The sequence below is a fragment of the Pteropus medius genome, unplaced genomic scaffold (assembly GCF_902729225.1).
Source record: "Pteropus medius unplaced genomic scaffold, Ma_sr-lr_union100, whole genome shotgun sequence".
Taxonomy (NCBI): domain Eukaryota; kingdom Metazoa; phylum Chordata; class Mammalia; order Chiroptera; family Pteropodidae; genus Pteropus; species Pteropus medius.
The window spans coordinates 57,803,575-57,825,718 of record NW_024349800.1 but is presented as its reverse complement, the minus strand read 5'-3'; the positions used below and the strand labels follow the sequence as shown (position 1 = coordinate 57,825,718).

The 22,144-nt window shown below is 37.2% G+C and overlaps 1 protein-coding gene across 2 annotated transcripts in view; it reads right to left on the bottom strand.

Annotated features, from left to right (window-relative positions):
• The window catches only part of NBAS (NBAS subunit of NRZ tethering complex), a 249,354-nt gene that overhangs the window by 166,678 nt on the left and 60,532 nt on the right, over positions 1 to 22,144 (bottom strand). For both annotated transcript variants that reach the window (XM_039887818.1, XM_039887819.1), the window contains exons 17-22: positions 21,573 to 21,724; positions 20,560 to 20,697; positions 20,225 to 20,303; positions 16,366 to 16,470; positions 15,871 to 16,007; positions 624 to 707 (exon numbers count right to left, since the gene is read on the bottom strand). In XM_039887818.1, coding sequence (XP_039743752.1) covers positions 624 to 707; positions 15,871 to 16,007; positions 16,366 to 16,470; positions 20,225 to 20,303; positions 20,560 to 20,697; positions 21,573 to 21,724 — 695 coding nt within the window. The remainder of the gene's footprint in view (positions 1 to 623; positions 708 to 15,870; positions 16,008 to 16,365; positions 16,471 to 20,224; positions 20,304 to 20,559; positions 20,698 to 21,572; positions 21,725 to 22,144) is intronic.

The window sequence follows — 22,144 nt, the reverse complement described above, 5'->3', positions numbered from 1 at the left end:
GAAAGGAACCAGAGCTTCAAGATTCAGGTTATAAATTTTCACGAAATGCCGATTTTCCACCCGATCACTCCACCCTCGTCCTGTCCAGGAATCTGGAAGCTCTCTGGATCAATCTGGAGCTTCTCTGGCTCAATCCACGAGTCCAAAAAATAAACCTCTGCTCTCATGTAGGGAAAACATGGAAGGAGAAACGGCGACAGAGTATTATCCGACGTTTCAGTCCATACCTCATCCCCACCCCTTTCCTTGAAGCCTCCACATTCTGAGGCCTTCCGAGGTTAAATCTTATAAAACCGAAAATTAAAACTGAGTCAAGAACAAAATTGCATGCATACCATAAAAACTATTAAAAAAATTACCTGTGTATGTCAAAGAGTGAAAAGGAATACCTCAAAATGAAACAGAGTTGTTTGAATAAGGGTCACTTTTAGAATAATTCCTATGTAGCATTTAATATTTTTTCATTAAAAAATTCTTTACTTACCAGAGTAAGGTTTTTTTTTTAAGCCTCACTCAAACTCTCTAAGTCAAGGACCAACTTCGCACACCACACAACACCTACAGGGCCTTCCGTCCATCTGTGCCACAGAGGAATGAAGCCCCCCGCTGCAGGCACTTCTCACCTGCACTCGGACTCCTCACACCAATCTTTATCTCGATGTTTACGTTCGTGCCAAGGGATGATCATCAACGAGTCGCCGTCATAACTTCAAGTAAAAGAAAAAAATACATAAGCACTTAAAATACACATGACCTCACTGACTGGCTACACAAGGGACACGTAGCAAAACGTATCTCTAGCACCTTAAATCTCCAAGACTCCTGTTTATGGTACATAAGGTGGTACATGATACACGTCATATACAAATGTAAGTTAAAAATACCAAATTGATGATTTCTCTTCTTTCATAAAATAGTCAAAAAGGAGAATTCTAAATGAAGTATTTGGCAATAAACTAATGGATGGTGTGGGTACGTACCCATTCACACGTCCCAAAACATTACCAAGACCCCATGCTTTATGTCAATACCAACATAAATGGCCCCTTGCCTTCGAAAAGCTTACGATCGAGCTTCCTATGATCACAGATGCAACCACTAGCTACACGTATAAGTATAAAGCACGTGAAATGTGGCCACTGATACTAAGAGAGAGAACTCTAATTTTAATTAAAATGTAAATAGCGACGTAACTAATTGCTACCGTACTGGACGGCACAGACAGACAGAGAGGACAGGCAATAGCAAGAGTGAAGAAATGATTTTGCAGGTTAAAAATATCACTAAAACATAACAGGAGAATCTAAAAGAGGCAAAGACCTGATTAAGAAAATTAAGAATAAACTGAAAGAGAAAAGTGAGATAAAAAACAGTATGGTAACACAGCAGAGCCATGTGCTACAAATCAGGAGGCAAAGGAAACAGAACACATCTGTCTTTTAACTAGCTATGCAGTCTGGCACGGGACTTTCTAAAGTGAAACACTTCGAACATTATTTCTAAGGTCCCTTTTAGCTCTACATCCCAAGAACCATGAAAACTGAAAAATTCTGAATTAAGAATAAAGACAAAAAATTTAAAATCAAATTTCAACTGCCTTTTTTATATAATAATTCAATAAAACATTTTCTCTCATATTTCTGAGTATCAATAGTATCATTTTCCTAAAATGTATCATAGCCCCAGAGAAAGAATGATGCTCTTGCATATTATCAGGTTATGTTTTGTACTCTCTTATCCTACTAGGTGATAAAATATGCCTTGCACAACAAACACTTCATAAACGCTTGAAAATTATGTTGATGAAGAGATTAGTACTCATGTACACGATAACAGGAGTCCACTGGTGGGTTTTTAAGTAGAAAAGGGAACTAAGAAGACCTGGAAATGGGCAGTGTTGGTCACCAGCACCCCTGCAGATATTGTTGGTGCGAATTACCCAAAGTTCCCCATTAGACATATGCAATGAGAAATTTATTATACGGCATTTTAAAAACACAGCATTTTACCCACATTTTAACTAGAATGCAATGTCCTAGCAAACTACGTAACAGAGACACATTTCTGAAGGTGTTTGAGTTCATATTTTTAAATTTCTGAATCATACAGATGATTATTTAGAATGGATGTCATAATCATACTATTTCATTTGTTACCAAGTGAAAAACTATTTTTATTTTCTTCCTTGTCGATAACTAATAGTTCATCAGAGACCACTGAAAAGTAAAAAAGGACATTTGGATACAATGATGATAATGCTCATTCTTCCAACATAAGAATAAATTATAGCAAAGAATTGAGGAATGAGGAAAAACAATAAACATAACAAACTATTATTGTCTTTTCTAATGAATGCAGACATAGTTCCATAAGCTACAACAATTTTAGAAAAAAGCATCATAAGTTGAGATTTGTATTTTCTGTACGAAGAATATACTAAATACAAGGTTTATTACTAAAGTGATTAGCAATGCCGTGGGACTCTCAGCAAAACGATATTTATTTGGTATTAAAAAACTAAAAAGTTGTGAAACTTTGTTATGCTTCACTGAACGGAAATGGGTAAGAAAACATACCTATTTTCATCATAATACACGTTGAAGACAAGTTCCACTCAGAGGCCCACTCCAAAAAGCAGACTTGAGAGAGCGCTGGGTTAGTACAGTGTTTCACTGCATCTCAAGGCCCAGCACGACCAAGCATTTCTACGTGTGCTGATCGCTGCTGAGAGAGCATTTCTGACCTGTGGTAGGGAATGTACATATGCGGAGGACTTGATGTAGTTTGTCTGTGCCTTGAACGCCCGCACCGTTCGAGGGTCAACCGCAATAATCACAGTGCTACTAGTAATATAGCAGTGATGATCAGCTATGGTAATAATCTTTAACATGTACGGATCTCTTACTATGGTCCAGACAGAATAAATTGCTTTAACGTGCAATACCTCTGATGAAAGAGCAGGCCATACTAGTAATGGCATGTATCTACAATATAGATAATTGGACATGTCATTATACTTCAGGGGGAAAAAAGATTTTAGAACATATATTTCCCTCAATCTTATTTGTTATATTTCAAAATAATTGATTTGTTCTGTCATTACCTTCTAAAAAACACCCATATTTTAACTACTTATTCTTTCATAAGGTAAGCAAAATGATAGAATACTTAAATTCAGAGAAATCTTGTTCATTAATTCTGTTCACAACAAAAATACGTCATGTAAATTAATAACTAAATAAGGTAAAATTATGGTTCAAAAAAAAGAAAGAAGCCTAGAAAACATAATGGTTCCTTATAAAAAAAAAAAAAAACTATAGAAAGTTTGGTTAGTTATAAAACTTACACTTTGAATCTAAAGTTCTATAAACACAAAACAACATTTACATACTTTATTTCATCTTTTTCTTCTATTGTTTCCACTTGGTTTGGAAGTCTTAAAATGTAAATGCATCATCCCCACACACACAAAAAAAGTGCACAGTAAACTTAAAATTATCTCTTTACAAAATAATGACTGTTTTTGTTTAATTTTAGGATTCTTTATATTAGAACCCTGTTCCATTGTTTTTTTCCAAAAAATAAACTTTGCTGGTTTCATTTAAAGAGAACATTTATGTCAGCAGGGAAGGAATGCATATAACAAGTTCTATTATGTTCAACTTTTCTCCCACCAATTATTTCTCACACTAAATAGAAATGTTCTATTTCAAAGAAATTTTATCAAGAAAAAACTTACAAAAAGTTCTTTTATTCATGTCTTATACCCTGGAAACAAAAGCTAAACAGACAGTGAATTACTATTAATTGCCGCCTTTTAGGCACTGGTTTTAAGATGTGGAGTTATATTTATTTCTATTATTTCGCACAGAAGAAAATGTTCTGGTAAATAAAAGACAAAAACTAATGACTTGGGCCTACATGTATAACTACCCTATGGTCAACATCACTGAACAAGTCACACTGATCTGAATCGCAAAGGGAAACCAATCAAAAAGCTAGTTATCGCTCAGATGCCAAATTGGAAAGAAAAATAGCTAAAGGCATCATTTGGAGTTCTCTGCTGCACCAATGGGGTTCAATTTAATTAAAGAATTCCTTATAAAATAGAGCAGAGAATAATTACACATCCTCAAACTTACCGGCATCCTCGATGTTAGCAATGTGTACAAAAGAAATGAGACTACAAACGCCAGCCTCTGGGACTCAGATCCTCCTCCCCCCACCACTGGCTTAATCTCTGGGACCCAGCTGCTCCCCGGCTCCATCTACTTAGTACATGCCGTAATAGTACCTGCCCGAAATGAAGAGATGAGCCAATATTTTCTTGAATTCTAATCCATCATAATTAAGAGTATGCTCTCAGAAGTCTAACCTCTGTTAGAATGTGACTCCACCCCACAGAGCTGAATAACCTTATCAAGGGATTCAATCTGCCTGTGCCTCAATTTCCTCATTAGTGAAAAAGAATAATAATCATTCCAACCTCATCTGGATTTGGACAGGATCAAAATAGTATGTTTATACAAAGCCCCTAGAGCAGTACCTGGAACATAGTTAAGTGTTAAACCATCAAAAGAAGCATCAATTATTATTAACACCAGCAAGGGTTTTCATGGGGCGAGAAATACCCATGCGACTGGCTGACATTTCCAAATCTACTCTATGGTAAATAGCAGTACCATATTAACAATCATATCAACGATTATATTTACAAATACCTAACAACTGCAATAAACTCCACCGACACCATCCTAAGTATATGGCACCTGGCCAATGCAATAAATAGTAATAAGAAAATGTGATGAGCTGATTTATGGAGTTGAAATAAGTAACAATTTCCACGAGGCATCATCTCTCTCCCAAATGCTTAAAACCAAGTTTGAAAATGAATTTTTAATCACGCACAAGGGATGATTTGATTATTTCTAAGGAGAACTAGTCTGTAAAATCATTAAAGTTTACGAGACAGCCACAAACTCCTGTGGAGACCCATAGAATTTTTCAGAAGAGTTACTTAAATAACTGAGAAAGGCTGCTCTTCACAAAGGTGTTTAATGTCAAAAAACAAGAGACAACAGATGAATATACACGTCACCACCACTATCACCTGTCACTTGGACAGATGATCCTAAATTCTGAAGAAGAGACATTGAAGAACAATGAGGAATATCTATGCTTGCTACAAGATAAGTTACTAGGAAAAAACGGCAGCCTCAAACCCAATTTCAATAGCCTTTAGGTTAACAATAACAAGCTAAAATGGACAACATTAAAAAAATTCCCCAAACAAAATATTTATGTAATAACTTTTACATTCAGCATTTGGCGTTATACCTATAACAAATATTTTAAGTGCATATGTTTTATTTATTTTTGTGATGATTTTTCATATTTGTAATACTGCACCTATGGAAAACAGGGGCTCAACTTAAAATTGGTGAATTACAATTTCCATGTACCACAATGAAACCACAGACTCAGGGCTGCCAGAACTTCATCCGGTGAGAGGGAACCAGTATGAAATGTGGTGGTGTTGAAGGATCTAGGTGTAAGAGCCAACTGCGCATTGATGAGGACCATCCCCAAACTGCGGAGGCCCGAAACTACATGTTTACAAAGACCCGCACGCAGTAAGATGACAGAAATCCAGTCAGTGTCATTCCCTGTCACTCTGTTACTTAGACTGACACAGAAGCAGCAGGGAGAATGGCAAGGCCCTTATTTACTATTACTTAAAGACAACCAGAACCTGACAAATTTCCTTTGGTTTATTAATTAAACCGGAAAAGGCTTCTAGGACAAAGATAAAAGTATATGACATCTGTATTTATCAGCTACGAAGCTAATGAAATGTACCAAACATTCATAAACTGTACCAATGTACGTTATAACCCTGAACCTATATAAGGTTGTAGTGCTAACAGAGTTTGAACAAAAGAATTAGAGAAGAATGTTTTTTATCTTTGATTCATATCACCACATGAAACCACAAACAATGCCCACACAGACCCCAAGCCACAGGAAGGCTGTCTCACTGTCGCCCTTCGAGATCCCTGCGTATTCCCACATCTGTGCCTGAGCTGAACGGGCATTTGACACACTATCAAAGCTGCTAACTGTGCCCAGCCCGTGGCTAACATTTATGCGGTGCTGCCTATGTGCGAGGACAAATGTGAAGTCTGAGCATATACACACACATACATGCACATATCCAGCATTCCTGAGAGATAACCGATATCATCCTTTCCATTTTACAGTGAAGGAAACAGAGGCACAGAAATGTCTTAGTAACTTGTCCAAAGTCACACAACCAAAACGCTGAACCCAGGCAGTCCAGTTCCAGAGGCCGAACTCTCAGACGCCGATATTCTACCTACCTGAATTCCATCTTTTCGAGCTCAAACTACTGCTTCTCACAGATGTGTCTGTGACCATTCCAAGTGAGACTGCTTTTTCCCCATTCTGAATTCCCACTACCTATGACTGGACAATTCATCTGGCACTTACTCCAACTTAACCTCATGATAACATACAGGTGGTATATTCTTTTCACGCTTTCCTGGAGTTATCTATGATTTTCTGAAGTTCTTAGTAAATATTCTGCCTCCGCATGAAAAGTACGTATTCCTTTCTAGTAAATACTACTTTCCATCCATCACAACTCGTAGTAGTGCCATGTGCACAGCAATAATAAATAATTTTAACTCAATTTATATAAATGCACTAATTCATTTAATTCTGAAAAAAAAAAAAAACCAAAGCTTACATATTACAATTATAAATTTGCAGGTTAAGTAAACTACATGAGCTCCAAAATCACCATCAACTTTTTAAATGAATAAATGATTTGATGATCAGAAGGAACACATCTACTGACATTCTCTTAATCCTAAAATCAGAGCTCTTGAAAACAGCTAACAATTAAAAAACCTTTTTAAGAACTAGAAAGATTTAATCAAGATATAAAACTTAATCTGAACAATAAATTAAAAAGATAAAATCTCGAGCCCTTGATACCAGGAAAGGGACACTGCCTCAGCTGAGAGATGAAAGCGACAGGGTCGTCAGGGAACATATTCCCTACCGTAATTTCGCATTTGGTTTATTCGTCCATCTTATGTAAGACCACTCAATGCACTAGAAACTAAAAGGCACCTATGACAGTCCTGCCAACATGCGCCAAAAAACTGAGGCTGCTGCTACAGCTGCATCCTCTATTACTACCACCATTGCTATACGTTTAATACCAATTATATGCTAGAAACCGTGCTAGATGCCACAGCCCAGAGATTACTTTACTGTCACAACACCTCTACGATTTCCCCAGTTAACACTCAGAGGAACTGAAGTTCAGAGAAGTAACGCAGCTGGCAGGTAACGCAAGGACCAGGACATATATCCGTGTTTCTGACTGAAAGTCTTTGCTCTTCCTGGTGTACCACACTGTCACCTCTCCACATCGAATACATGTCAAACACTATGTGCTATGTGACCCCAACATTTACATGTCATGAATTTTTTCCTCCACATTTATTATATGTAGTATCTAAACCTTTAGGATTAAAAAATGGGCTCACGCTGAGGTCAAAACACTTTTTTAAATAATGTATATGCTTTGCCTACAAAATATAAATTTGATTCTTAATAGAATTTTACTTATTACAAATACAATATTTAAACAGGCTTGCCCATATCAGAAATTGGGAAAGTGTCTCACAGGGTTATTTATATGTTAATTAAATATAGTGTGATAAAGAGATTCACTGCTGTTACAGACAAGTATTTACATATTAATGGAATCTTGACTGGAAAAGACATTGTGTGATCAAAAAGAATTATAGGGACTATTTCCCTGAGGTAATTCAACCATTCAGAAGATGTTATAATCTTCTTAAGGATCACATGTTCTGAAATATTGGTCAAGGTATTTAAATTTCGGAAGAAAACAACTAATGAAAGACAAATCTCATCTGTATGAAAAGAGTACCATTTGGTATCACTAGGTAATGCTCAATCTAATAACACATTTTTTAGGGGAACAGTTTTTTTTTTAAAGTACCCCTCAAATATTTCTTAATTTCAAATAAAAATCAGAAACTTTAAACTGTATTAAGCCACATTAAGATATCTGACAATAGTTAAATACACATTGAAGTCATAATGCAATTAAGATTATATTTTAAATAGCTCCTTATTTCAAAATATATTTCACTAATGCCTCTTAAATGTTTTGCCCTGAAAGCATGATCATCTTTTTTCTGCTTATCTCACAAACATGTTATGAGAAGTATATGTGAAACTTAAATTTGTAATTTTTTTAAATGTTTGTAGTCAATCATGAAATGTTTGTTGAGTAAGTTAGGAAATGAATTAATCAATCAATACACCTTTGTTGTTCTTTTCAGAGTATCAAATATATAACAAATATTGGTATCAACATACTTTCCAACGCCCATAAATGTTACTCTGAGATATTATTCTACCTTCTTAATCAAAGAAATTGCCCTGAATCCGTTGTTGCTTTAAACAAACAGAAAGACAAGAACTAATTGAGTCAGGATCTCGCATGCCACAGTGCCAGGAGACACACACACACCAACTGTCCCACTGGCAGCCCAGACCGTGCACCCAGTCTGTGGAGGTGATCAGGCATTTCCTTCCTATCCAAACAGCAGATCATTCTTGGATCAGAAACTGCCGACATACCCCATTCTGTAAAGTACTCTTCTCCTTCCCCATTAACAGTCACTGTGAAGGTGAAGTACTCATTCCAAGCCTAAAACACAAACCAACTTACTGTTCTTTGCTCAGAGCAGCTCAGAAATAAACTGTACATTTGGGAATTGAATTTGGGTTACGTAACTAACCAACTTTTCAACTTCATTTATTGTTTATTTTTACAGCAGAAAAGAAAAGATTTATTAGAAGGGAAAGTACACTTCCAGACACGGAAGCGGGCCTCAGCAAGAGAAGCATAGCTCTAAAAGAACTTTTCAACTTTAAAGGGAAAAGAAACATTTTTATGTTTCCTGTGAGAATCAAAAAAGTGAATGCGATGGCCCACTCTTTCCATATTATTTCACGATCAAGGCTGCAGTTTAGGTGGAATTTCATGACAACAAAATTATGGTGGGAACAGAAGGCCCAATAAAAACTGCTTTTTAAAATTTTCAGGGAAGGAAAAAGACATCTCTATGAAGAGGACTAAACTATATAAAAACATAAGTAAAAAGAGATTCATGTTGTGTACTGGAAATCCTCTGCACTAATTCATTTCCAACAAATTAATTGGGAACATCTATTGGACTCTGTGACTAAACAATATGATACAGGTGAAGACTGAAAAGGTGGCATGACGTCACATTAAATAATTACTCAGACGACACTCACCTACTCCAACTTCCAAACACCAGAAACAAATTCAACCTGCAAGGCCGGGATCAAACCTTTACCTCTTACTGAATCACCTCCTGTGGCCCAGAAAGTCACCTCTCTCATCTCTAAACCTATCTGTACTCCTCTATGACACATATTTTAATTTTATGGTAGTTGTAGCTATACCTAACCTATCTGATCTTCCTACTAAGTTCTAATTTATCTGTGGACAAGACCATATCTGACTCATCTGTATCCACCTATTTCACGTAATATAATGCCCATATATGGCACGTTTTCCCTAAGTTTTTATTAAAATAACACAAAATTTTCTATGACTCATTCATCGCCTTCTTTAAAGCATTCCTTTAGTGAAAATGAACTAACAAAACAATTCAGAAATGCTTTAATTTTTAAATCAGTTTCACAGGTACTCATGATTATAAATTTCACTAAAAAAAAGGAAATTTAAAAATCAACATCTGTTCTGCAAGAAACATTACTATGTTTCTTATGGAAGAAAAATTTCCAGAATATCCTTAAAACTATGAAACTAATAAGCCAGCAGTAACTGATTCTGGTACTGTGTTCTGTTGCTTTTCAAGGAAGAAGAGAAAAAAAAAAATCAACCAAACAATAATTTACCTCCTGAACTGAAAGCTGCCTAGAGTCAAATTTGACTTCAATAACAAAGATAATTCAAATCAGTTTATCTCTGAAAACATCACAAACTAATGGAAAATACCAAAACATCACCAATTTGAAACTGAATGTGTTCCATCCACAAGCAGTTAGGCAACAGTGGTCCGGTCCTGAGCTAGCATTCACCTGCATCATTTAAGAAATACTTTTGCAGCAAAAACAGAAACATGACCCACAGGTGGCAAACCACTCTAAAATAAATCTTATTTAATCATAACATTAATTTCACTAAAAGTGTATCACGCCTTGAGGACATCATGTTAAGTGAAATAAGCCAAACACTGAATAGTCAAATCCGCAGAGACAGAAAGAAAGGTGGTCGTCGCGTGAGGAAGAAATGGGGCGTTACTGTGACATGGTGCAGAGTCTGTTCCACAGGAACTCTGCACAGCGGTGTGAGTTACTAGCACTGAAAACGATTAATCTAGTGACTTTTATGTTATGTGCGTTTAATAATTAAAAATTTAATAAAATTAAAAGTGTGTCATGGTCAAATGGCCCTCACGGTCCCTAGGCTTAACAGAGTCAAAAATACACAAAGCCAAAAACATGTACACACAGAAGATATTCATGTCCCATGTGAACAGGAAGGTCGGGAGCACAGCTGGTGTAGAAGCACCTTGCTGTGGTCTAAAAACTCAAAAGACAGGTTTCCTTTACAGATCGTTTCAAAAAGAAAGCTTTTAGCTGCATCTTATTTACTCTGTCACAGCAATCCCTTATAAATTCCAAATCTCTTCACATGACAATTGTTTATTCATTGAACGGTTATGAACCATCAGTGCACGTGTCTCTATATTCATTGCACTTTATTATGAGAAAGTGTAAGCCTGGTCGTTAAAAAAAAATCCTGTCACAGAATATTAGCAGCCTCTGAAAACAGAGAACTATCTTCCAAATTAATCATCCAAAGGCCTCCTAGTGTTGGGTGAATGACAAAGACTTATCAGTAAGAAGAAAAGGATGAAAAGCTTATTTGCTTGACGGTACTTCTCAATGAAAAATGATAATGAAGAAATTCCTGGGGACCCTGGGTCTTCTGTTGCATTATCAAATGGGGCAGAGAGAGAGAGCAGTGGTGATTTCGGGTTAGTGAGAGAATAAAATGCCAAAGACACATGAATCAAAGTATGCACAGCACAGAGGCCCTGGGTCTGCAGCTCACAGGAGGAATACTTCTGCAGTGGGTTTGTCATACAGTTTATCACACACTGTTTCACAAGGTTGTTCTAAATGCAGGCAGGTTAAGAGTGCCTTTTACTCTCTAGGATGACAGCCGCTTCTGAATGTGAGACTAGGTACATACTGACATAAGATCAGGGTGACACCCTATATGATCTAAATGACTGGTGACTTAAAATTTTCACTTGGCCACTTTTTATTTTTATCCTTAATGATGTATCACATAAATTACTGTGGAACTAAAGGTATAATATAATTATAAGTCAACAAATGATTCATACAGTCACAAATTCAGACGGAAGATGGAAACATCTAAAACACAATTCCACGGTTCACACAGGCACGGGCCATCTGCATGTTACAGCACACTTTTCATAGTCGAACTTGCAATCATCAAATAATCTAAGCTCAGATATCCACAAGCAAACTGCCAAGTTACTATAGTAACAGCTTTTTTAGTATGATTTAAAAAATTAAACACGAGGTGCTCTGGATATTCTATTTCCATCAATAGAATTTTGCCACTTATACTATAAAAAACAAATATTGCAATATCTCAAAATACACTAAATGTGACTCATTCTTTCCTGTTGATTCTGGAGGTATTCCAGGACTATAAACGCGAGTATCAATTTTCATTGTCTAGTAAATATATATGTCAAAGAATTTCTTGACTGGCGGATATCGAACAAGAGTTTATTTCCACATAGTCGATATAAATGAAGTCTAAATGCAATACTGTATTCTGGATCAGATACTGACACAGAAAAAGGATATCAGGAGAAAAACTGGTTAAGTCCACATAAATATGTAGTTTAGTTAATAGTATTGCACAGTCAGTTCTGCTCTAACGTTTTGAAGATGCGAATTTGTTCCAGTGAATTGATAGATTAGGGAACAACTTGAGCATAACACAAACTTCATGTGTGCTAATGCACAACTTCATCCACAAGAAACATTAGGTAAACACAGAAAAGTGCACTCAGCTGGAACACGCCACATCAGATTACGTGTGCATGGACACACAACCCCCCAAACATCAACCCGCAACCTCAGATCCTGATGTGTTAGGAGCCACTCACACCCACATCTGGTGTTACAATTTTCCATGAGATTTCTGATCGCCCTCTTCCTCTACAAGCTGCGACTCTTTCAACACTCATTTCCACAAGTAAAGTCGTTTTCAGGTCTTATTCAAGGCAAAGTTCCATATTTTAATATTTATGTGTTTCTTAACCAATTAACACGTAAAACTATGGAACAATTTTTATTAGTTTCCTAATTTTGTTCCATTGCACAGAGTTTTTCAATGCTAGACCCTAACCCCATTTTCCCCATAAACCCTGTGGTTTTCATTGCACAGTTTTGCATAGTGCAGTGAATTTTAGGAACACATAGGTCACGTTATATATAGAACTGACGATTCCAGCAGTAATTTCTTAGTTTTGACAAATACGCTATTATGTAAGAAGAAAAGGTAAGCTAGATGAAAAAGTAGACAGGAAGTCTCTTATCTTTGCAACTTTTCTGTAACTATAGAATTATTCCAATAAAAAAGTTTAAAACACGAGTATATGACATATATAAACGTATAAGGCCAAGGCCTACACGTAGGATTCTGCATTAATAAAAGCTAACACTTAAGTAGCACTTACTTGGTGCCAAGCACTGTTCTCAGTAAGTCATGTACGTCAACTCACTAATCATCTTCACAACACTATGAAGTAAGTGAAATCATCACCATTTTACAGAGGAGAAGACTGAGGTGCAGTTAAGCAACTTATCCAAGATCATGAATCTAGGCAACTTGGCTCTTGGGTCAGCGCTTTTACTCCTATGCTGTAGTCTTTCAACAGACGACTGTTTAAAATACAACCTTTTAAATATGACTGCTTTCATCATTCTGGGAAGGTTTACAATAAGAAGTATAAATGAAATATCTAAATAATCTTTCTAAAAAGCGTTACAACACCTGAAACTAATATAATATTGAGTGTCAACTGTAATTAGAAAAATTTTAATTAAAAATAAGACATGCTATAAACATCAAAAGACCAGAAGTTAAAAAAAAATATATCTTTTTTTATGAAAAATCTCTATTACCACAAATTGTGGGAGCTAATAAAGATGGTAAAAAATGTCTACTTAAAAATTAAAACAGTCAACTAGAATGTAAAGTGTAAATGGTTTATAGTAATGACAATCTAAGGATAGGTACCTAATAAAAAGGTGTATCATCAATGACAGAAAACATAATTTCAAAGTTTTGTAAAACTCCGTCACACTTCATCAATGTCAAATACACGTGATTTAAGAGTGACGATATAAAACACAAAATAACACATACCATGGAAGTTCCCCAGCAATCATAATCATAAAATTTGGTTGAATCAACTTGATTACTCAAACTCTGATTAAATGTGGAGGTAAAAGTTCTGCCAATGGGATCTCAATATAGAGTAGTTAAAAGGTCACCTTGTTAGTATAACTTACTATTGCTTTCCAAACTATCACACAGCTTAACCTCTGAAATGTAAAACCCCACCTACCCTTCCACGTACACTCACTCATTCAAAACACCTTCGGCCCAAGTACTCTTCTAGGCACTGAGGCTACATTAATGGACAAGACGCAAAGTCCTACCCTTATGGAATTTAGATTCACTCACTCACTCATTCATTCATTCATTCATTCATTCATCCATCTACCCAAAAAGTACTTACTGAGTGCCGACAGCATGCCAGGCACTATTCTAGGTACAGCAAGTAAGGAAGGGAACAAATCATGCAAAAATCCCTGTATAATTGCAGCTGACATTTTTTTTAGGCGAGGCAACCCTTGGTTGACCTCACAGATTGCAAGGACCTTGTCAGCTTACGATCTCTTATTTTTTATTTTTTTTAATTTTTTACACCTACAGCACTTGGTCTTGGTAGGTGATCTCCCATCCAAGTACTAACTAGGCCTGATCCTGCTTAGCTTCTGAGATCAGACAGGATCGGGCTTGTTCAGGGTGGCATGGCCGTAGACTGTAGCTGACATTTTAAGAAAAACCCAAACTAAGGTAGACAGTGATAAATGCTGGAAAGACAATGAAGCAGGAAAGGAGGATTTTAAGTGAGGGTAAAATTGTAATAGGATGGCCAAGGAAGATTGGATAAAGCAAAGAAGACAAATAGGTACATCGCATGTTAAGTGTAAGTGCCATGAAGAAAGGTAAACTGGCTGAGGACAAAAGAATGAGAGGAAGTGATGGCTATGTGACAAAGAGGGGTTGGCAAAGGCCTTTCTAAAGAGGCAGCCTTTGAGCAGAGCCTCTGAATGATTAAGAGGCCCACTCACACGAAGATCTGGGAGAACAGCACACAGGCAGCGGGCAGACTAACCTCAAAATTCCTATCAGGAGAGCAGACATGGCACGTTGGAGGAACAGCAAGAGGCCTGTGTGGCAGCAGTGGAGAAAGCAGGGGACTGTAAGCTACTGTCCTAACAGCAGGCTGAAGGCTGTGCCGTTACACAGCCATTACGCATTTGGGAGCCACAAATTTAGAGTTCAGTGACTAGTTTCAAATCAATTCAACGGATTATTAAAAAGCCATCATTACTTGCAAAATAAAGTCAGGGGGCTGAAGCGAAGATAAAGCAGGATGAAACTCAGGCTTCATCGCTGTGTAATGTATATTCTCTCTCAGAAAAACAAGGCATACACACAGAAAGTTCTATAGCCGTTCAAGGCAGTAAATGAGGAAGCGGCAAGATCATTTTACTCGTTTTTCAAGCACTGCAACTGAGGAGAACACAGAAAAGCCTGCAGATTTATTTAGAATCTTTGCGACTCTTATTTCTTCCTCAGTTTGAAAACATGAGGCTGTAAGCAGGAATTTGTGTTGGCTCGTAAGGCATCTCCGATTACTCCTGCTGGAGAAGCACAGTGTTTTTTACTCATTTCAAAATCCCTACCACACTGTCAGGCGCAGGAAGGTGCTCGGCAAACGGTGCCGAGTAAGCAAAGAAAAGCACGCAGGCTCCAACAAATCAGACGCTTTGCATTCATCGGGCCTAATGGTTCCATCTGATTTGAAAATGAATATCAAGGAGTCAAAGAATACATTTCTGCAGAAAAACAATTTCTGTAATTGTATCTTTTTGATTTCCCATTTTGTCTTTGTGCCTCTGAAATTTCAGAGAGAAACAGAATTCAGACATTCCTGGGTAATATTGTCAGAGCTACACCTCAATTAAAAGACACGACTAATATTGTCAGAGCTACACCTCGATTAAAAGACACGACTAATACAAACGGATATTGTTATCCTAAAAAACTGTTCTTAACCAGAACACAGTACATATTGAGTACACGGCAGTAAAATCACGAGGCTTTCAAAAGAAGGCAAAGTTCATGTTCATTAAGTTAAGGTGATCCTATTCACATTAGACACATATTGGTTTCAGGATCATTTAAAAATAAGTTAGAAATCATTTTATAATCAGAAGAAATGTTTCGGTAGATTATTTTAAAATTATTTTTCAATTTAAGGTGCTTGGCATGAAACCAAAAATTGTTATAATTTAGAAAGAAGGTAAAATTCAGTTAACAGAGTCACATACCAAGCTTCGGGAAGCAGAAAGGAATATTCGTGAGGAGAAGTGGTCTCTGGAAAGTTGGAGAGAATCGCGAGGCGATGAGGAAGCAGGTCTGATCCGTGATACGTGAACAGAATTTCTAGGGCTTGTACGTTACTTTCCTGTATAAAGGCAAGGGGTAAGTTTCCAATGTGAATTTTAGAGATATAGGAGTAATTCTGTACGACAACGTTCAAAAACTCGTAATTGACTTTTTTATACAGTTCTGATGTGAAGTATTTTGAAATATTCCTGATTCTTCCTACTCTGTATCATGTTTCTCAATCTAATGCTATTACAAGAATTTATTTTTAAAACTCAGGAGAAATTTTTTAAAAATATGATTTCATTTTCTGTACATTTCTTAATATTACAACAAAAAAGGAAATGCGATGGTATATGTATGTGATAACATTAACTGCATGGTTCAAAGATTCAGAAATTGTTATAACCATAATTGTTTTATTTACAAAAAATTACCCGAGCATAAGTTCTTGCTGAGAGAACAATATTCTGATTTCTGAACTTCTTAAAGAATTCGGCATCATATCTCTGTTCAGATGCATGAGACACTCCTAGGATTTCCTGAAGGGAAACAGCGATTTAATGAAAAGGCTTTTAAATATCGAGGACAAGAAAATATTAAAAACCTTTATAATCCTGCCTATCTAAGTAAATAAGGCCTAAATTAAACTATCAACTGTTAACTGATGTACTACATCTGCATTCTTGCCTTTATTTTGAAAGTGGTTATATTTTTAAATGCTGTTAATTTTTCCAAATCCATTAGTAAATGAAATAGGCAGTACAAATTAAATTATATACAGTAGGACAATCAAAACCCATTACCTAATTAAAACAAAGAAGCAACAGTTAGTTATACATGGCTGTGCATTCTGAGCATCTGCCATATCTGTATGAGAACTTCACCATAACCTTACTACTGCTGAAATGGCCTTTGTAAAATGAAGAATGAACCATTCATTCGTTCAACAAATACTTATTGAGTGTTTACTATATGCTAGGAGCACTGTGAGAGGCAGTGGTGGTAACACAATGGACAGTACACAGATCTTGCTCTCTAAGTAGCTTGAAATCTAGCGGGGAAGCCAAATAAGCAAACAGGACCAGGCGAAGGGAAACACGTGGGAGGGGTGATTAACCCAGTTCTGGGAGGGCAAGGAAGGCTCCCCAGAAACAGCACCAGAGCTGAAACATAAAGGACAAGTAGGAGCTAGCCTGGGCAGTTGCAAGTGCAGGTCTCGCCGCTGTGATGTATGACTTAGGGCTCCTGTCTGTCATGTTTAGTGATAAATTCCAGATACCTAGCACACTGCCTTTCGCATAATAAACAAATATCCAATAAATACTGTTAAGTGAATTAATTTACTGAGATAGGAAAGAAGGAAGAATGAGGATGTTTAGAGGAGGTGAGAAAGGGAAAGTGGAGAGTGAGAAGTTCACTTAGGAAAATGTTGAGTTTCGACCTACCACACATCTAAAGGAACTGCCCGGTGGGCAGGTGACATACAGGTCAGGAGTTTTGGAGAAAAATGTGAGTTGGACACAGGACGCAGAGTTCTTGCCACAGAAGTGTATGTGATTCCAAGGGAAATTAAGTAGAATGAAATAAAAAGAGACTGAGAAACAACATCATTTAAAAGATGAGCAAGGAAAAGGGAATCTGTATCTGAAAAGTAGATGGAGTTGTAGACAGAAAAGGAGAAAAAAGAATTTAATGCATACCCATCTCCTCTTTCTTCTGGCCACTAAATTCCTCCTTACGCCCTGCCGGTTCAACTATGAGCATGCAAACAACACTTCTTCCTTCTATTAAAATGACAACCCGATCTTTTATACCCCTCTAGCTACCACATTCTCCTCTGCGCCCCTTCACAAGAAAACTTGAAAGAACTGCCCACGACCACTGTCTCCACTCCCCCACTTATCATTCTTCCCTAAGCTTATTCAACCTCCGACAAAAAATGTAATTTAATTCAACTCCTTACACAGCATGAAAGACTTCTCAAAATATGGCCCATGCCATTCTAACGTCTCTCCTACCTTTATTCTGTTTCCCACCCCAGCCCCTGCAGCGCGGCCACCTTGGCTAGCTCACTTTGTCAGGCGCACACCGTCTACTTCCACGCCACTATCCTTCCTTTATACAGCACCCTGATTATCGCATAGGCTACTAAACCGGGGAGACCTAGCTGAATTCTTGCTTCCTATTTATCCAGACAAATTATTTACCTTCTGTAAGCCTGCTTTCATATCCATAAAATTGAGAGGATAATAATACCTGCCTCCGAGGACTGATGGGAAACAATTTGAACTAAGTACACAAGGCACTGGCTGACAAACAGTAAGCCATCAACAAATGTGTTGATATTTCTTAAGATATTCTCTTACCTATTGGTTCCTTCAGCAAATATTGACTGAGCTCCTACACAAGGCAGATATCGTTCTGAGCGCTGGGGAGATTGCAGCAAACAACGCAAAACCCCTACCTTTAGGGAGTTTCCAGTCTCGTGCCCCCCACACAGTACTCCCCGGCCCACTAAAACTGCCTTCCTTTTTTCAAGGACTAGTTGAAACAGCACTCCTACTTCTTCTTATCTATAGTCTTCTCAGACATCCCCAGGAAAAATTTAATGTTTTTCTCCATTATGCTCCCTCATCAATTCTTCATGTCTTCATTATCATCACTTATTGCCTATATAATGAGGACTCCACAAGGACTGTCCCTTTGTCATCTCTGTACCTCCAGCACTGGCATAATATCTGGGATATAGTAGGCACAGTGTAAAATTTAAATGACTCCATTTTTATCTCATTGATCGCAGAATTAATAAAATAAGTCATGTTCTGTGATTAAAATGCAATGCCTATCTCTACCCCTATCTACTGGTTAGCCATTATATCTATACATCTTCATTTCTAAGTTTTAACAGCCAACTTCATCAATTTCATTTACTTTTCAAAAGTTTAGCTTAATTCCCTTAAAAAGTGGGCTCAACAAATACTTTGTCACTATTACCATGTAATAATAAGTGTACTTCCTACTGTCAAACAGGCAATACCAATTCGATAATTAAAGAATAACGAAGAAAATTAACTGCATAGGCAAACTTTGAACATTTCATGGAACTTTTCTTTGAGATCTCATCCTCAGTAAAACTAAGGCTAAGAATAAAAAAGGATAAACTACATCTGTTCTAAGTTCTGCAGTTCACAACATGCTTTTATATACCGCCTCAAAATATCACAGAACTCAGACATAATCAAAGGATTTGCTTTAAAAAACATGACCATCCAACAGTCAAACTAGTTGTACTCAAAATAAAACTACTGGGAAGTTTTTGTAACCTGTTTGCGTGAAATGATAAACTCATTGCTATGGTTTCTAATAACCATAGGAACAGCCCTCTTTTGTCACTAGTATTCTGTTTAAAAACATTTTTATTAGCGGGTGTGGAATCAAATGCTTTCAGATTTGCCTGCAGGCATCAGAAGTACTAAATATCTACATTATTCTGGGGATAGGCAGTAAATTATCAGGTGTGACATTTACTGAGTTCCCACTTTGTGCCAGTCCCAAGAGCCAAGACAGGTATGCCCACAGAAGGGAGGCGTAACACAGACTAAGCAACCTGCAGGCAAAGTCAGACGTCGAAGGCTAGAAATTTATATTAAACCCTGAGTAACTTCAGTACGAGGGTCATGTGAAAAAGCAATCTTAGCTATGTGTATTTATCGAAATGCTTCTCACACCGTTAACAATACCTAAACTGATCTTACAGTACAGAGTGCTACTGAAATGCCCAACATGGGAACATCTGCAATTGTGTCCCTGAAGAAACCAATATGAAGTATATTTAAGTTCAAGTGCCTAATTTTGGCAATGGTTAAGATCAAAGTTCAACCAAGTTCAACTCACTAACAAATCATTAAAACAAAGTGAATCAGAAATATTCAAATTAGGGTCATTAAAACCCAGTATATACTTAAATTTGGTGCTGGAGAAAGCTGTATGTCATAACCTTAACGCCAAAATGCAAAAGCGAAGTAAATGAAAAGGATAAGAAATGTGGGACACAGAGACGCACTGAAGCGGTGAGCGCATTTCTAGTCCCTAGATCACCAAAACAACTTCTGGTTCTTCATGGTCTCTAATTTTTACCAAAACTGACAGACAAAGGAACCTGCTCCTGTCCAAAAGGAATTTTTCCCACATAAATAGTTCTAAAGACCAAGGACAGCAGACACTAGGGAAGCCATGGCATTTACAATGACAGGTCGAATGAACAGAAGCAGCTCAATTAAAACTGCTCCTCACCTCGTACGTCGCAAGCCGATCTAAGTAGGTTAATAATCTCAGTCGATAACGGCAGAGTTCCTTTTGTTCCAGTGTTAACCTGTTTGGAAAGACTACGTTAGGCCATTTTTACTTACATAAAAGCGCATTTCTCTAAGAGTTAAAATAGAGTAAACATGATCACTATTCCATTGAGCTCAAAATTCATGGAACAATACACAAAAGCACAAAGGTAAAACAGTAAATGCACTTAATTTAAGTTCCTGAAATAATTTACAGCAATTATGTCTAGTAAAGAACCCACTGAGGTGACTATTTTCAAGAAATTACCAAATAAACAGTCATGGATCATTTACTTTGAAAAGTTCACTAATTTCAGTAGTTCTCGTCTCTTCTTGAGTGCCTTCTTTTTCTTCGCGGCAGGCTCTTCGTCGGGGGGTAAAAGGTCCTCATAAGAGACCCCGTCAATGTCTACTTCATCAGGTAATGCAAATCTATAAGGAGAAAGGAAAACCAAGCCTGTCTTCGTTAAGTTTTCATTTCATATAGTGAAAAGCTGCTATCTCTTACTTTGATTTTGTTAGTTTGTTGATTTCCACAGAAATGACGAGTTATTTGGAAAAAAGGCTTTGCTATTGTAAGCGAAGTGATTCACTCATTATATCTCCTGGATGGGTAAAAAGCCATTAGGTCATCGGTAAGCATCGTATTTAGAAATGTTAAAAATCGAGAAAATGAAAACTACTTCGGAAAACGTGTGAGATTATATTCACCCAACGTGAGGAAAATGTTGCCCAGAGCTTATAATTTGAATCCCTTCTCTTTAAGGTCTCAAAATGGTAATGAACGTAAGTCTCATTTACATTGTTTATTTAGCAGATGTACTATTACATTTATATCTCTGAAAAGTTCCGAATGTAGCAAATGACTTTATTATTATTTCAGTAACTGGCATCTCTATGGTGCGTAACAGTGTGTGAGGTGCTTCCACAAGACATATGATCACATGAGGTACCTCACAAAGCCAGTATGATGCTACAGATAAAGAGAGTGCATGAAGCTGAGACCCGTCTGAGGGGCCTCTCTGACTAGCAAGTACATCTGGGTATGTGTCTTAAGCTCACAGCTTAAAAACGGCCAGCATTCAATGTCTGCAGAATTTGTTCTTTGCTTTGCATCAAGCTATTATATGTAAACACACTTCATTTAAAGGCTAGAAAGCTGTGAGCTCAGATAAGAAAGCATCGATCAAAAGCAACTGCCTCATTGCAGAATGACCTAAAGAAAAGTTTTCCCTTTGCAAAGTCTCAGCTTAAACGTTTTCACAAAGTCACCTTTACTTTTGCATCCAAATCTTTCTGTGACCAACCTGCCGTCATCCGCTCCTTTCCCAAGTGCCAAAAGAACCTCCAGGTCTGTGCCTTTTAAGCCGTACTGAAGCAGTTCTTTCGCAGCATCCACATTTTCAGGAACTCTTTCCAAACACTCGTGAAGAACCCAGGATCGCTTCTTTATTTTACTCTGGATACAGAGAAAATAAAACACAGAGGCATTAAGCAACCCATAACATCTGATAGCACATGACAACTGCCTTCTAGAATTATAAAGCTATCCCTTAAGGAGTAGAGCTACCTAAGAACCTGGCTACAGGTAACTGCTAGAGAAGGGCAAAGAAAAAAGCTAATTCTCTATTGATTAGACCTGGATGCGGGAGTGTGGTTCCAACCACTTTCTGCCTTCTCCTAGTGAGCCACAACTGCTTCCTCCAACTCCATCCAATATCCCTGACTTGCCCTCTTTCTAGAAAGAGTTATCGTAGTTATAAACTTGAAGTCAAATCTGACTCACACCCTATATTCTTTTATACATTCTCACATATCAATTCTTTCTTCAAATGTCTCTTAACCCATTTCTCTTTTTCCACGTATGCGGCCTTCATGC